This window comes from Xiphophorus maculatus, chromosome 10 (genome assembly GCF_002775205.1).
Source record: "Xiphophorus maculatus strain JP 163 A chromosome 10, X_maculatus-5.0-male, whole genome shotgun sequence".
NCBI classification, from domain to species: Eukaryota; Metazoa; Chordata; class Actinopteri; order Cyprinodontiformes; family Poeciliidae; genus Xiphophorus; species Xiphophorus maculatus.
This window is the reverse complement of record NC_036452.1, coordinates 24,624,314-24,641,236: the sequence shown is the minus strand read 5'-3', so window position 1 is coordinate 24,641,236 and position 16,923 is coordinate 24,624,314. Positions and strand designations below refer to the sequence as shown.

At 38.5% G+C, this 16,923-nt stretch overlaps 1 protein-coding gene across 6 annotated transcripts in view; it reads right to left on the bottom strand.

The window, feature by feature from the left end:
- Positions 1-16,923, bottom strand: part of ryr2 (ryanodine receptor 2) — a 144,379-nt gene that overhangs the window by 117,695 nt on the left and 9,761 nt on the right. For all 6 annotated transcript variants that reach the window (XM_023340674.1, XM_023340676.1, XM_023340677.1 and 3 more), the window contains exons 2-5: positions 5,085-5,204; positions 4,507-4,611; positions 2,434-2,508; positions 559-637 (exon numbers count right to left, since the gene is read on the bottom strand). In XM_023340674.1, coding sequence (XP_023196442.1) covers positions 559-637; positions 2,434-2,508; positions 4,507-4,611; positions 5,085-5,204 — 379 coding nt within the window. The remainder of the gene's footprint in view (positions 1-558; positions 638-2,433; positions 2,509-4,506; positions 4,612-5,084; positions 5,205-16,923) is intronic.

The window sequence follows — 16,923 nt, the reverse complement described above, 5'->3', positions numbered from 1 at the left end:
GTCTTGGACCCTAAAAGTCTTGGTCTTGTCTCGGTCTCGATACACTCTGGTCTTGTCTTGGTCTCGGGTTAGGTTGTCTTGACTACAACACTGCCATGAGGGAAAGCCTGATCTGATACAGCATAGGTATTCAAAAGTACCACTTAGATTTTTCTATTAAGTTTGTGCCTTAGACAAAAGAGAAGAGTAGGTTTGATAAACGGACAGTGAAGGGCCTGGCGAATCTACAACATTCTACTTTTATTAATAAAACATAGTTAAAACTGTCATGTCAGTGACTTATATGAAAGAGAACCAAATTTGATGATCTCAGGGTTAGTGAGAAACTCTAACTTTCTCACTCAGAATTCTCACTTCTGGCAACCTTTTTGTATACATTTTTCAAACTTAGGGTAGGGTTAGGGTAAGGGGTTAGTTTTATAATGTGACATTATAAAACTGTCACATCAGTGATAACAATGGAAATGTCAGATTGCCTGACACGACAACTGAAAAGTCTAAATTATCAATGATACTGTCTTAAGACAACTTGTATCTATCCATACATCCATCCATCACCTGTCGTTTCCTCCTGCAGTCCCACATCAAAAGCCAGTTTGTCTGTAGACGACCGTGAGGTGGACAGACAGCACAAGAACTAGAATGAGGAACACAAAGCAAAACAAGTTTCACCAAATAGGAGCCCACAATAATCACAATATACATACTGTATTACAACAACCAATAAAAACACTTAAAGACCTGTTTTGATTTGTGTTTGGGATTATTATCCTGTTGGATCTCAAAATTGCGTCCCAGTTTCAGCCAGTTTCACTATTGAACTAAGGTGAAGTTCAACATTTTTAATGTAGTCCTGCCACCACCATCATTAATATTTTCTAAACTTTAAAGGCATAACATTTTTCAATGCAAATATACACTCACCGGTCAGTTTAACCTTAACGCAAGTGTTGAATCTACTGATCAAATGGCAGCAACTGAATGCATTTAGACATGTAGACATGGCCAGGACGATCTGCTGCAGTTCAAACTGAGCATCAGAATGAGGAAGAAAAGTGATCTAAGTGACTTTGAACGTGGCATGGTTGTTGCTAGACGGACTGGTCTGAGTATTTCAGAAACTGTTGATCTACTGGGATTTTCACACATAACCATCTTTAGAGTTTACAGAGAATAGTCTGAAAAAGAGAAAATATCCGGTGAGCGGAAGTTCAGGGGACACAAATGCCTTGTTGATGCCAGAGATCAGAGGAAAACAACCAATCTGATTAGAGCTGATAGAATGGTGACAGTAACTCAAATAATCACTTGTTACAACCGAGGTATGCAGAAGAGCGTCTCTGAACAACATGTTGAACCTTGAGGTGGACGGTCTACAGCAGCAGAAGAAAACTTCAGGTGTGACTCCTGTCAGCTAAGAACAGGAAACTGAGGCTACAATTCACACAAGCTCACAACAAACATGGACAATAGAAGACTGGAAAAATGTTGCCTGGTCTGATGAGTCTCAATTTCTGCTGCGAAATTCGGATGGTAGAGTCAGAATTTGGCGTCAACAACATGAAATCATGGATCCATCCTGCCTTGTATCAACGGTTCAGGCTGGTTGTGGTGCAATGGTGTGGAGGATTTTTTCCTGGCACACTTTGGGCCCATTAGTACCAACTGAGAATCGTATCAATACCACAGTCTACCTGAGTCTTGTTGCTGACCATGTCCATCCCTTTATGACCACAGTGTCTGATGGCTACTTCCAGCAGGATAATGTGCCATGTCATAAAGCACCAATCATCTCAGACTGGTTTCTTGAACATGACAATAAGTTCACTGAACTCAAATGGCCTCCACAGTCACCAGATCTCAATCCAATAGAGAATCTTTGGGATGTGGTGGAACGGGAGAATTTCATCATGGATGTGCAGCTGACAAATCCGCAGCAACTGCTCAATGCTATCATGTCAATATGGACCAGACTCTCTGAGGAATGTTTCCAGTACCTTGTTGAATCACAAAGGGAATCTGAAGGCAAAAGGCGGTCCAACCTGGTACCAGCAAGGTGTACCTAATAGTTAGTGTACTTCTTGTCATTGTCAACAAATAGCTCAGTCTTTGTCTTATTTGACATTCTCAGAACAGTTCACTTGTTCATAGAGGCAGCTGATCATTTTGGTAGCAGTGGCTTATCTGCTTTTAGACTACACTCCCAAAACAATCAGCAAGGCTGGTCCTGGAATGATGACACAGCCTTTATTAAGCTTTCTCGAATGAAAGAGAGAAATATAAAAGAAGAGACAATTAAATAAATTGTTTAAAGATGACTGGCTCAGTTCTCTGAAGCTCCTTCAGGCGCTTAACACTGATGACTCTAATCTGAATTGAGTCTGCTTCTCCTACTTGAGGCAGTTCTTGTTGCTTTGCTGTGGTTTCACTAACCATTCCGCTGTAGGAGTGTCGTAGTAAAACAGCGTGTCCATACAGCAGAGTGCGATGTCCACCACCCTGGGCCGCCTGCGAGACACACAGGCAGACACACAAATAACAGATAAAAGTGTGCAGAACATCACCGTTGTTCATGCAAACTATACATGCAGAGAACCTTCAGGTTTCACTTCAGAAAGCTTAATAGAGTGCAAAATCCCTGATAACACGGGAAAGGTGTAAGACATCAAAAAATTCCAAAATTCAAAATTTTTGCAATATCACCCTAACAAGTTGATGGGAGCTGATGAAACAAGCACTCAGGGTTCAAATCAGACCGTTATCAGTATGGCTGATAATGGCTTCATAATCAGCAGTTAATTACATTTTCTGCACTGCTGCAGAGGATTTCTGGTCTGGAGCAGCAAATTATGCAAATTGATTTGATTATTACCGTAAATGTGAATATTTAGGTAAGAATTCTAAGTTAAAGTAGAATATTTACAAGACATTTTGACCTTTTTCTTTTCCAGATATTGTCTTAGATATTCTTGTCACACAGTTCTTTAATAAGAGGAAATCTTTTATCAATAACTGGGTCGTCAACAAATGAAGGTGGTTTGATCAACATCAAGTATCACTTTTGGTTCAAAACAAAAGGAATTACCTGCAAAATCTAGGAACCAAAGCATTTTATTATTATTCTAAAGTATTATTTTAAAAACACCAGGTTCTGTCTCTGAAACTTACATGTCATTTAAGGCAAAAAAAAAGAAAGAATGATTTTTCTAGATAATGGGATGCTAGTTTTTGGTAGCTACTGTGTAAAGTAAAAATATTTCCATCACCTTCCTCAGCATCTTTTTATACAGCAGTAATATTATTTTATCTAATCTTATCTAACTTTGATCAATTCCGATATGTCAGAGCCTCCAGAATGAAAGGATTCAGATGAAGGAGAGCTGACGCTCAATGTAACAGACCTGCAGTTTTATAAATATTTTATTTTTATAACATTTGACAATCTGAACAGAGCCTTGCAAAAAATATGTCCACATATGTTCAAAGTTATAACGGTACACCATGTACCAGAAATTTTCAGCAAAGCCCTTTCAGTTCAGCACTAAGTGCAGGGAACAAACATGGCGTGTTTTAAAGCTGAACACAAGCAGAATGTTTGTTCTTTATGAAGCTGATTGTTCTCTAATGTTCTCTTTCAAACTTTAGAGCCTTTCACAACACAACGGGATTATATTGAGATTATCTTAAATACTTTGGTTACTAATTTGGTCACTTTTAAAATAAATTGATTATTAAGGGTAAAGATGCTGAAAAACTGTATAGCATTATCTTTCTACTTCACAGAATTGTGATAGCTATTGGTCTGTCTAAAAACAAAATCCAAATAATATACAGTTAAGTTAATGACTATAAAATGACAAAATAGGAAAAATTTAAAGGGTGCAAATAAATTTGCAAAGCACTGTAAAGTCAATACTATAAAGGTATTTATATGAAGGTCCTATAAAAACATCATCATTTTTAAAGAAAATAATTAACAACACTGGTTCTGAAAATTTCACTGAAGATTTTACTTTTAAGCTCAAAACTAGAAAAATATCTTTTATGATTTACCACTCTAATAGTATAGATGAAGCCTACCTGTGTATAATTTACCAGCCACATGATCTGAATGAATAGCTGTTGACAAGTTAGAATCTGTAAGACTACTAGTCACTACTAAGTTCTTACATTAGTACTAAATAAATATTCAAGTATATATATATTTTTTAAAATAGATTTTGTAATTAATTTGAATCAAAATAATAATTATAAAAACAACAAGAAATGCCCATTCATCCATTTATCATCCTATTTCAAACATGTACAGAGCTCTGCAGTATGTCTCCGTTAAGCTCCATTAAAACAGCAGTTTGCCAAATTACACATGAACTAATGAACATCAACAGTCTATTTTTCAATGAAAAAGGCATAAAGGTCAGAAAAAAAGAGTGAAAAAACAAAGTGATCAGAAAGCAGAATGATCATCCATGTTCATCCCTGGAACTTGGATGTGGTTTCACTCACCCCTTCAGCCTTCTCCTCTGTGCTGGCCAGCATCTCCTGAAGGGCTCGGACAGATAGGGACTGCTCCAGCACAAAGGTACAGATGGAAAGATCTGGAGGAACATTCTGGAAGTAGAAAGACACAGCTTGGAGGGCTGATGTTGGCTGAGAAGCTCAGAGGATGGTCAGCAGCTCAGTGTGTATTATTTTAGAAAAAAATCCAAAGTCTTGAAATAGATCATCAGGAAGTGAAGGACTGTTCATGTCCTTCAAGTCTACAATGTTCCAGTCAACCATTTACAGACATCTATTAGAGACAGTGACATGGCCAAATGGAGACTTTCTGAAATATCTGGAGCAGTCTATGGTGTCCAGCCGCAAACATTAAAACTCACCACTCTCACAAATTGTACATTGATCCTCATTAGACCTTCAGGACTCCAGATCCAGAGCCAATGAACAGTTGAAATATTTCAGTTTGAAATAAACCAAAAGCATGTTTCACTTCTTGAACTGAGATAACCTACTTTTTTGTTGATGTATTTTCTTGTGTGCCTGCAACAAATTACATACAGAAATAAGTAAAGTATGATCAGTACCTTGGAGTTGGAGATGGACTCCAGGAAGCAGAGTCTGTTTCCAAAGCCTTCAGCTGCCAGGCAGAGCTTCTGCTGCTCTTTTTGAATTGTAGCTGAGCATTGTAGAACCACTTCATCATCCTGAACAAAAGAAAAACAACAACATGGATAGCAATTAATAACAAAGACTGGACTGGAGCAAGTCCGGTCCGGTGCAGTCTGACCTGACCCGGTCCGGTCTGGCCTTGCTGTTGCTCGGCTCTGGCAGTGCTGAGCAGAGCATCGCCTTGAAAACAGGAGGGGATTGTTATGTCAAAACGTGCAAATCTGTATGTGTCATTATTTACTTGTGACACAGCAATGAACAACACAGAGCTTCTCACCCGTCCGTCACCTCAGGAAGTTGAGGTCAAACTTTAGCTCACCATGGGACCAGGCAACAGGGCAGCTGTGGTGGAATCCATCAAAGAATTACAAACCCAGCTCTGTCTCGGCATAAAGCAGCAACAGACTAGAGGAGAGAATGAGCAGTCGCTGGAAGATGACTCATCTCTGTACATTCATCTGTATATCACTGTACATTGATTGGTTGAGGCCAATCAACCAATCAATGGCTGATTTCGAATCATTCTGGGTTCCAGAGAGTGAGGTGGAACAGGGCCATAAGGGCTGATGCAAAGAAGCTGAACCTGGTTTGAACCCAGCCCAGGTCGGGCTGGACTGCAAAAAGGGGCAACAGCAAAAATAATAACAAAAAAAGCAAAAGCTGAGTGCTGTCAGGTCCCTGATAGATTCCCTCTATCTTGCTGCCAAAGCCACACACAGATTCACCCCGGTGTACAATGAGCCTCAGTGGGTCCATGTGACTATGGTAATCCTCTTAGCAGCCTGATAGTAACAGCACTACAACATGTTCTGGATCCCAGTGTGACAATCAATTTAAAGCAGGTCTACTCTCATATCACAAACTAATTCTGCTCAGTCAGGGGTGGAGGCAGGAACCTGTGCTTGTTGCTCGAGAGGGATGCCGCTACACATCAACAGGATCACACCTCTGTAACCTTCACTGATGTGACTGCTAGAGATACCAATAAAATAATTATCAGAAAATCATAAAGTGTTTATTAGGTGGGAGCAGAATCCAACTGCTGCTGTATCATTTCAGTCGTTTTAGTGCTGCTGTTCTCTGAGTGAAACTCATCTGAAAGATTTCTCTAGAAAAACCCAGAACAGAACAAATATCTTCATCCTCATGTCAGGATCCCAGTCTGTGTTAGTAATCCTGTTTGTGGGACGGTTCTGTTAGCCAATTTCAGAACTGATCCATTTGATTCACTGAGCAGGACCAGTGTGAATATAAATGAAAAAATGGACAGTACCAGCAAATGCTGCACAACTGAGTTGTGTATATCCAGTATTAACGTTATGAAACATGTGAATGTAGTTCACTTCACAGGAGAAATTATAGACAAATGCAGTTTCAGATTGTCTTTAAAACTGTCAGAGCTTCATCTTAACAGTTGTCAAAGAATTTCATTTCCCTGCACTCAGAGGAGGCAGGATTAACGGAGGGCTGCAGGCAAATGCTCTCTTGCATAATATTGTTTCTCTGGAAGCATCCTACTGAACACTGACAAAAGAATCACATAAAACAGTTTTCCTGTATAAAAATATGAATATTAAAAACGTAATGCATAGGGTGAAGTATACTTGACCAAATACGTGCATAAATGTACATCAAATATGTTTCAGATAACAATATAAACTGTTGCATGATTAAATACATCTAAATGTTACATAAAACGTATTTGACACGATCTATTTATTGCAGCTTACAGGATGACATGACAGAGTCCAGTTAAAACTACACAGATTATTTTTTTAACAAAGCTCCAATTAATCTCTGACCTTGATTATTATTGCTATATATTCATATATGATATTGGAGACATTAACAGGAAATACTATGTCTATTTTATCAAATTAGTGTACACACTGAAACGCTATTAGAACTACAGAGACATCATTGTTGAGAGATGCTTCATCATCACACAAAACACACACCTGAGCCCAGATCTCTCTGGATACCTGTTCAAGGTGTGTAAACCTTTACATAATCCATCTAACCTATTGCTGTTCCTCCTCCCTCTCTCTTCCTCTCTCTATTTTGCTCCCACTCACTCAACTCTTGCTCTCTCACCAAAGGGCTGCCTCGTTCGCCCACTCACTGCAGTGCTCAAGCTCCACATCAGAATAAGTCCTTTGTGTGCATGTGCTTGAAAGAGTAGCGTACCGTGAAGCTACTGTAGGACTGCTTTCCAAATCCACACACATTTCTTTGAAAGCATCCATATTTATTACATTCATATGTCCCATCGTGTCCTCCTGGTTCAGATGGAATGCCCTGAGTAAATCAGTGGTGGGTTTACTGGGATGCTCCGGCTGCTGGCGTCAGCAGGAACAGCTAGAGTCATATTTCAGATGCAATACTTTTTTTTTTAAGTGTGTTTAAATAATGAAGTGAAAGTGTTGCAGTGTGTTTAAGAACACTTAAAACATCTATTAGAAACCAAAACACAACAGAAAATCAATATTAAAATGGTAATTATGTTTATGCATCTGGCAGAGGCTTTTATCCAAAGCAACTTACAAATGATCCATTTATTTCCAGATTTATTCATTCATTTCAGGATTATTTTTATTTTATTGTTTTTTATTATTATTTTGTAATGGTGATTTATTTTGACACTTTGTAAAGTTACTTTAAGACTTTATCATTTCATTTTTTTTATTCTGTTTTGGTCAGGCTCTTTTTATTTAAATTGCAACAAACTCCCAAATCAACTTTTTTTGCTTCAAATAATACAAGTATGACTCCAATCACTATAATAATAGCACTGTTCAGTTGATTACACAATATTTTATCCAGTCATATTCTTGTCAGACATCAAATTACTGTAACTGTCTCCTGGCTGGATTTTGGAAGGAACTTGTGGCCATTCAGAGTTTTGTCTACGTTAATAAAAGCATGAATAGACTTCACTACAGAAGGGTTCGCAGACTTAACTAACTTCTAGAAACTGCTCTGCAGGATTAGTATACAGCCAATTCAAACATTCTCTAACCATTAATACATCTAACACATGTTGGTAAAGTACATTTATTCAAGAATTTACAGACATATACACACAGTATATAGAATAGTTCATTTATAAGTTATTAAGCATGAATAAACACTGGGTAATAATCATTTTTATTATGAGTAAAATAATAAATGTGTTCATTTATAGCTTATAAAGTATAAATCATCCTTATTTAATGATATTTTTGAGATTAATTAACTATTTATTAAAGGTTAAATGGGGCTAAATAAGATGTAGTTATTAAGAAGTGCTACCAAGACTACTATTTATTAATTAGATATTCATAAGAATATTTATGAAGCGGCTCTCTATATCCCATCACGTCAGAAAACAATGCTAATTGAAGATTTAACAACAAATCTGCACATTCAGCTGTGTAGTGTGAGCATTAATCAGGATGGCGGGTTCAAACAGAAGAGATGGGTCCTGGTGAATCACTCAGTTTGTCTCTGGAAGCAGCTGACAGAACCAGTGGTTAGTACAAACCCCAGTATCATTTACTAAGGCCAATCTAAGTAGAAAAGTGGAAACAACTAAATGTAATAGAAACACTGGAATTATAATATTCTGCCCGAATTCATGCTCTGTTTAAATGATCTAAGTGTGTGGGCAGAGGGAATACCATCACACACACAACCATGTAGGGCTTGACGGAGGCTGTTGTAATGCTGTAATGACACTTTGGCCTGGCAGATGCAATCCCTCCGCCCACACCCACACACAAGACACTGAGAGGCTGCTGCTACGTCTCCATGACTATCATTAAGTGGAATCGTGCTTTAGTGACATTTATGAAGGCTGACACAAACAAAAAGTTTTCCCTGCTTGAAGATGTCTAGTGCCTGTCAGCAGGAGATTGCATTCCTGCCTTCTATGGAGAGAGAGAGGAGCTGACGGAGGGAACCTCTGAATGACATCACCCACTGAGGAAAAGCTAGCAGCTCAGATCCTCATGTACAAATTTTACATTTCACATAGATGTCTGAGTTTAGAAACCACCTGCAGCAGTGTCTGATTCTACTAAAGATTTAGTGGATAAAACATTTCTTCATGTCCATGTACTAAGACGAATCATTTAAACACTAAATCTAATTTTGTATAAGATACAAACAGGCAAAAAACAGGATAAAAGGATAGAAGTAAAAAAAAAAAATTAAAAGAAAAGTTGTCAACATAGCAACATTTTTGGTTTCCAAACTGTTTAGTCCTGAAAAAGGGGAATATTTTTAGGAAGCAATTTATATTCAATACATGAATCTATGTTGCACCCATCGGTCCTATGGGGTCTGGACAGGGTTGGGGGGGAATGGTTGTTAGGGCTAGGTTAGGCTGAACCCAGTCAGATTCTTAGATACAAATTAGTAAAATCATTAGTAAAAAGTGTGATTATAAAATGAAAGGCAGCCTTGTCATCCATCACTGTTTGCGGATGTTTGTGTGTCAGATTTATGGGTGTGTCAGAAACACAATACAACAATTCTGCAGCTCCAAGCTTCATCCTTGAAGGCGGTGCCCAGTCCTCCCAGGAGTTTTGCACAGGTAAATGGTTGCTACGGGAGATTTAAAAAAATTGTCAAACATGCATGAAAGAATCAAGGCAACACTCCAGGTATGTTTTTGATGAGGGGATAATATGATGTAAAGCTCAAAAAAGTTGATTTTACAATATACTTTCTCTTTAAATACTAGGGGGCTTGATTGCTGGATAGAATCCCCTGGTCAAGAGGCAGAGCAGAGTAAAACAATCTTGTTTTCCTTCTTGGTGCCAGGAATTTTTAGTTTATAGAAATTCCTGGTGTCTTATAAGACAATTTATAAGTCATAAGTGACTTATAAGTTATAAGACAACTTATAAGTCATAAGTTGTCTTATAAATCTGTAAAACAACTTAGGTAAACTCTAAGGGATTAGTTGGGTGTTATTTAAAACAAAGGACATGAACAAAGGGAGTCTGACAATTTTGTTGGCAAGTTATGTGTTTGTTTCCAAATAGTGTTCCATTATGTTCTCATTATTCACCACTTGTCATTTTCCTGGTTTGTGGCTATAAAAGGCAGTACTGTGTATTACCTAGACAGAACAACCTGATTCTTACAGAGCTCTGTTTTATTTGTTTACTTATTGCTCCTAGATGTGATATTTTAATAACGTACAAAGTCTAATTAAAAAAAAAAAAAGATCCTTGGAAAAACTGACTCAAATGACAAAGACATTTTAAATTCCACCGACAACATTTCTGAGCATCCCAGAGGAATCTCTGTAGCCTTCATCACACTATTAGAGCACAGGATTTGCTTCATGCCTACAGAGACTTTGTGCTTTGCATGTGAGATTTCATAATGCAGTGAGTGACCACCACCAGTTTGAGCTCCAAAAGTGTTCAAATTAAACCACAGGACAAAGAAAAGAAAATCACTCGCCCTGATATTCACTAGTCAATGAAATCCAGAGTTTTGAGAGAACACCCTTCTTTTGCTCAGAATTCCAGCAATTCAATCTTAAATAAAAAAAATTTTTTAATCCTTCTTTTTAAGTGTTTAAAATGACGCAGTTGTTTAATTTTCTAGATTATCTGACAGCAGTGTGGATTTTTGCTGAAACTTTTATTTAGCTTTTTGTTGCTTGAAGCACATGACATCATGTCAGTGTCCCAATGAACTGGTTTCAGACTGCCATGTAGTGCAGCTACAACCCCCTCAGGCTGTAGAGAAAACAGTCCTAAGTTTATTCACACCTGTGTTCAGCTCTATTTGATTTCACTGGATCACTCTGGATGTATGTTAGTGCAAGGACCAAATAAACAGATGGCCCTCGTTTTATAACTTTAAAACATGGTAGAGATCCGCAGCAAAAAGTATTGATTATATTTGGAATGCCATGTAGATCAAAATCAACAGGCCAATAAGTATGCAACAGTCATAAACATGCATTGAAGTTTGTTGATTTTCTCCTAATCACCCGTCTTTCCATTAGTAATCAAAACGGTGTAGAATTTGTATAATGAAATATCTGAAAATTAAACAGACAAAAATCTAAGTAACAGTTGGTTTTACTTGCTCTTTCTTGTAACTTACGGTAACATGATGAGTTTTATATTTATTTTTGGTAATTATTTCAATTTAGCTTAAACTTGTTTTGGGGGTGTGCCATGATGGCGGAGGGGTTAGCGCGACCCACATTCAGATCCAACTTAGCCTCGACGAGGCTGTCGCGGGTTCGACTCCCGGACCCGAAGACGTTTACCGCATGTCTCCCCTCTCTCCTTGCCCCTTTCCTGTCAGCCTACTTTGAAAAAGGGACACTAGAGCCCACAAAAAGACCCCTTGCGGGGCGATTAAAAAAGAGAAAAACTTGTTTTGGACGCATCAGTAAAAATTGGCTCTTTGTTAGGATTATTATTAAATTTATATCACATTAACACTGAATTAGTAATGGTTCTTTTTCTCAATAAATCAACATTTAAGTTCTGCCAGCCTCCTGCTCAGCTGACCACAGTCTGACCACTCTAACGGTTCCCTGTGGGGTTGGAAGGATTAAGTGAACAGTTTGTGCCAACATTTCTATGACACCAGAAATACATCAAATAAACACTCATATGCAGGCCTGGGATCCAGCCACATGTCTCTGTAATTACATCGGCAAACTACTGCTGGCCTTACTGAGCCAGACTCATGTTGGATCTGGTAATCAGGAGTGAATGGAGGAATGGAGGGGTGAGACAGGAAGCAGCCTGTTGTTGTTTAAATGGCATCTATGTGGGATTTAAGTCAAATCACTGAGATCAGAGTTGAACAACCGTAGCATCTTTGACTGTTCAGCGAGATTAGTAATCCTTTATGAAGCCCTGATCAATAGCAACAGGAAATGAGGTATCAATACATTTATTGACATCATGCAATTGAAACCCATCAATCTATTCTGAACCTTAACCCATTTGCTTAAAAGGTTTACCTAAAATACAATTAAATTCATTTTTATATGAAGATCCTAATGTTGTAAGTTGCTGTAGGACTCTCCAGCATCTAACTGGCAAACCCAAAGCAGAGGGGCAGTTGTACAATATGCAAGTTCTCAAGTTCTTACTTCAAGAAAATATAGTAAAATAAGAAGTAAAAACTTTTGATGCTTTCATTTTCATATTCACTAAAAAACAAGACCACAGTCATCCCCAGTAGCAGAAGCTGTGTATTTGGAACCTTTACAATGTCATTCCATTCTGATGGACGGTCTACCTGCTTCTCATGTGATTTGAGTTCATTGACCATTATACACATGCAAAAGAGAGATTGATACACAGTTTACACTTAGCACTCACTCACAACACCAAAACCCAAGAGTTACATTCCACCCATATTTACTATTGCTGTGTGTCTTCCCCCTCTGACTACAATGATTCCATGACTGCTAAGATGTTGAAAGAGTTTAAGAACTTTTAACAAACAACCAAGACCAAAAACAGAGTTAGTCAATTTAATTCTTGTCAAGTCTACCCTGAAAATTTTCCATCAAAGATAATGACTGAAGAAAGAATGCTGGTGTTCATGCATTCAAGTTTTAAAATGTCAGTTTGGTCTGATAGATGCAAAAGGAAACTGAAAGAATCATACAAGTAATACATACAAGTTCTTTCTTTCCCTTTTCCCATCAAATGACTTTTTTCAGACAACAGCCATCTAGTAATCAGAGTCAGGGATATGCCATTTGCTTGCTTCTTGACATATTACAAAACATAATCAATAAGGTAGCAGCTGAAATTTAACACGGCATATTTCCAGCAAGCAATCATCAATCAAGCAGAACTCTGTAGCTTGTTGCAGCTCAACTTTGCTTCGTTAGTGATGGATGATTGAGAAATGCAGGAGCATTTACTACTCAGTTCAAACAAAGAGCTTTGCACTGTGATAAACTTATCAAAACATTATTATACATTCAAACTTCACAGAGGAAAACACTGCTAACAACTGCCCCACTGGGCAGCCTTCTATCCACCTCTAGATTCCCACAACACTTTAGGTGAACAACAATTTTGCTCAACACTATTTTTCTTCAGACAGATTTAGGTTAAAAGTATAGTTTGTTTGTTTTTTTACCAACATGTTTTTCTTCTGATTGAGAATAATATTAACACACTTTGAAGTGTGTTAATACACACCATAGAAATAAAGTCTGGTGTAATAATGGGAACTTTGAGTTCTGAGGCTGTTTCTGCTCCTCTTACTGTCATATATGGGACATCTTATGAAGTTGGACTTTCCAGACTTCTCTGATGTCTTTGAAAGGCCAAAGGCAGCCTCTGGGACCGCTGCAGCATACAGCAGTGCAGCAGGAGCCTGTAAGCATACGTTGGTTCTACGCCATAGGTAGGTCTTCCAGAAATAGGTTGCCTGAGCAGCAGTAGTCCACATCAACAATGATGAATGAGATGCTGCACAGAGCCCATTATTCAAACTCTCTGAAAGTAGTGCTCTTCCTCTCTCACAAACACGCACACGCTCACCTGCACAACTCATGGTATATGGGTTGCTGCTATAACTGTTAAGGGGTCACAGCAGTGGGGAAAAACTTTATCCTACTTTTTTGTGTTTTTCAAAGCAGGACATGAAAATCTGCACTCCTTTTAGTGGAACAAACTCTTGGAGACCATTTCATTTTATCTAAGCTGGTTTTTAGTACTTTATCTGGCTTACTGGATTTTCAACCTGGCACACTAACACAAAGAAAAATCTGCAATTAGAAAGTTTATTTTATACAAATGAAATAAGATTTTGGTGCTCGGACCCCGGCAGCCTTGCCTTGCAGCGATAAGGTCTTGACTTTGAGTCCCAGTTTGGGAGTTTGGATGTTCTCCCTGAACGTGTGCGAGTTCTCTCCAGGCAGTCTGGTTTCCTCCCACAGTTCAAAAACATGGTTGAATTTAGAGGACAATCTCTCTAAATTGTCACCAGTCTGACCTGTCCAGGGTGACCCTGCCTCTCACCTGATGACCTCTGGAGATAGGCACCAGCACCCCACTAGGGATAGGCATGTATGGGTTTACTTTCTCTTAAAACAGCTGATAAAGAAGTCCCTGCATGAGGTCAGGTCAGGAGGGCAGGGTGTTTCTGCATGGAGATTGCATGTTCTCCTCACCATCTGTGGGTTCTCTCTGGCACAGGTAAGAAACATGACTGTGCAGGTTGTTGGTGTCTCTAAATGACCCTGTACTGACCAGTGGGTCTTGATAATGGCTGAATGGATATATTCCATAACTTCTAATATATCTGTTTAATAGATCATTCCGAGTTTAAATGTCCAGACAAATAAAAGGCTGCATATCACAAAGCTGCATATCACAAATTGTGCATGTGTATCCTAGTCCAGTGTTCCCACAATTCCCCTTCAGTCCTCATCAGTCCCACTCCACTCAGACTGCACTCTGTTCTCTACATTCTTCTCATTAGATTTTTCTTCCTCATTTCTAGATTTGTTCTCAAGTTCTTGCTTGTTCATTTACTGTACACTTGAATGGTCTCGTATGAACATTCGTTTACATAAGAGCACTGCAGTGAGAAGCAGAGAAAGTGCTGTTCTGTTCTGCCATCTTACTTTCCTTTTTTCCCCACATCTGTTGCAGTTTCTCTTTCTCTCCTTGATGCACAACAAGCACCCCACATGTAATATGAATGTTATTATTAAGCAGAGCAAGTTGACAATTATCTGGATTCCTATCAAATGTCTTCCTTCAACTTGTCTTGTTTCACATTGGTGAGGAAAGGTTCATGTTCTCCAAAGCCTGAGGAGCACTTTACATTAAAAACCAGCAGCAAGGGAATGATAAGACCAATATGTATTCAGATTAACAAGAGTCCTGATGGCAGGGTGCCAGCAGATCCTTTATGGCACAGGTGTCAAACTCCAGTGTCCTGCCGCTGTCCTGCAACTTTTAGATGTGCCTCTGCTGTACCACTGCTGCTGAATAGAATAATTAGGTCATTAGCAAGGCTCTGGAAAACGTATCTACACAAGGAGGAGGTAATTAAGCCATTTCATTCCAGTGTTTTGTACCTGTGGAACATCTAAAAACTGCAGGACAGCGGCCCTTGAGGACTGGAGTTTGACAGCACTGCTTTATGGCAACAGAAGATGGATGCAATGTGGGATTATAAACGGATACAGGAGAAACTGATCGCAGTGTTTTCATGCCTGACGGTCCAGAACACTCTGTTCTATTGGGATCAAAATTACAACATTTGTTCCAGTTCCAGCTGCTGTGGTTCTCTTCCACACTACACTGTCAAACTAACAAAACTTGTTTACCTCCATCATCGCTAAACAACTTCCTTCTTTATAAAATTTAAACAGTGGAGTGGTGTAAGATTTTAGTGGTTAAAATAGAGTGGTCCTGCTTGCGCTAGAGTTGTGCATTTGTTTTAGTTGTATTTACCCAGAATTCCTGGGCTGCAGTCCACTTCCTGCTTTAGGAGTGGACCGCAGCCAAGTCGGTCTGCTTGGATTTACATATGATTTTGACCTGCACCAGATTCACTTCAACTGAACTAGGACCTACTGTAGGTGTCTAGGCAGACCAGAGTAAATTTTTTTGGTCTGCATCAGAGTTCTATTGCCCATTCACACCTTCCCTAACAAACCGGACATTCTGGACAAATGAACTAGAGTTGGATTAAAGTGGACTTAACAGAGCCGGTGTGGCTGCAGCCTGGAACTGAGGCGGAGTCATTGTCCATGCAGTACGCCTGTTATGTACTGAACCACCTCAAAAATTACAACAGGACCAAAATCACTTATCACTGAGAAGAGGTATTACAGTAATCAGCTATGCTGCACACTCACTATGCATTTAGAAACATGTCCAACATGAACCTTATTCAACTGAGAAAAAAAAAAGATTGAACTACACATACTGCACAAATTATAGGGCTAACCCTTTATTCCAACACCTGTTACATTTCTGAGGTAGCTTGTCAGGTTCTGGTTAAGATGTTTTCTAGAATACTGTATTCAAACTATTTATAAGCATGTGTAGAAAAGCATAAGCCTTCACCTCAAAAGGTCACCTTCAAAGCTTGTTTCAGTTGAAAGCATTCAGTCCCACAGAAACACACACAGACATATCCCATCATGCTTCTTGCTTCTTCTGAGCCATTTGTTTCTTTATTTCTCATGTCAAACTGACTTCATTGTTATGCTTGCCTTATTCTGTTTTATTTGATCAAAAAAATAAATAAATTACACTTATCAAAACTACCTTAAATTATATCATTTTATCTCTTTTCTCTAAAAGAGAAAATAATACAAAGGATTGTATACAAAGAATACAATTCTTTCTATTCTTCATCAAATATTATACACTTATACTGTTAACTGAGTCATCCTCTCATTTGCTCAAAAGCAAACTTGTGCATCCATTAATTGAAATTGGCTCAAATTAAATGGTTCTAAAGAAAGAGTGACCCATTTACCATCTTTGTTTCTGAGAAGAAACTAAATGGCTTATCTACAATAAAAAGGTTAAACAAGCCTTTCTTTAAACAAGAGCATTGTTTCAATTTTCTCCAAAATCATATTAGTTTGTTTGCTAGCCTTTGTTGAGCAGTTTAAAAACACAAAATATCACATTCTTGTTGGGCCCTAGCAGCAAAGCAAAGTGCTGCAGAGGTTTATTAATTCATGTCCTAAATTGCATACGGAGGTGGCCATTTTGGATCAAACTTCAACAA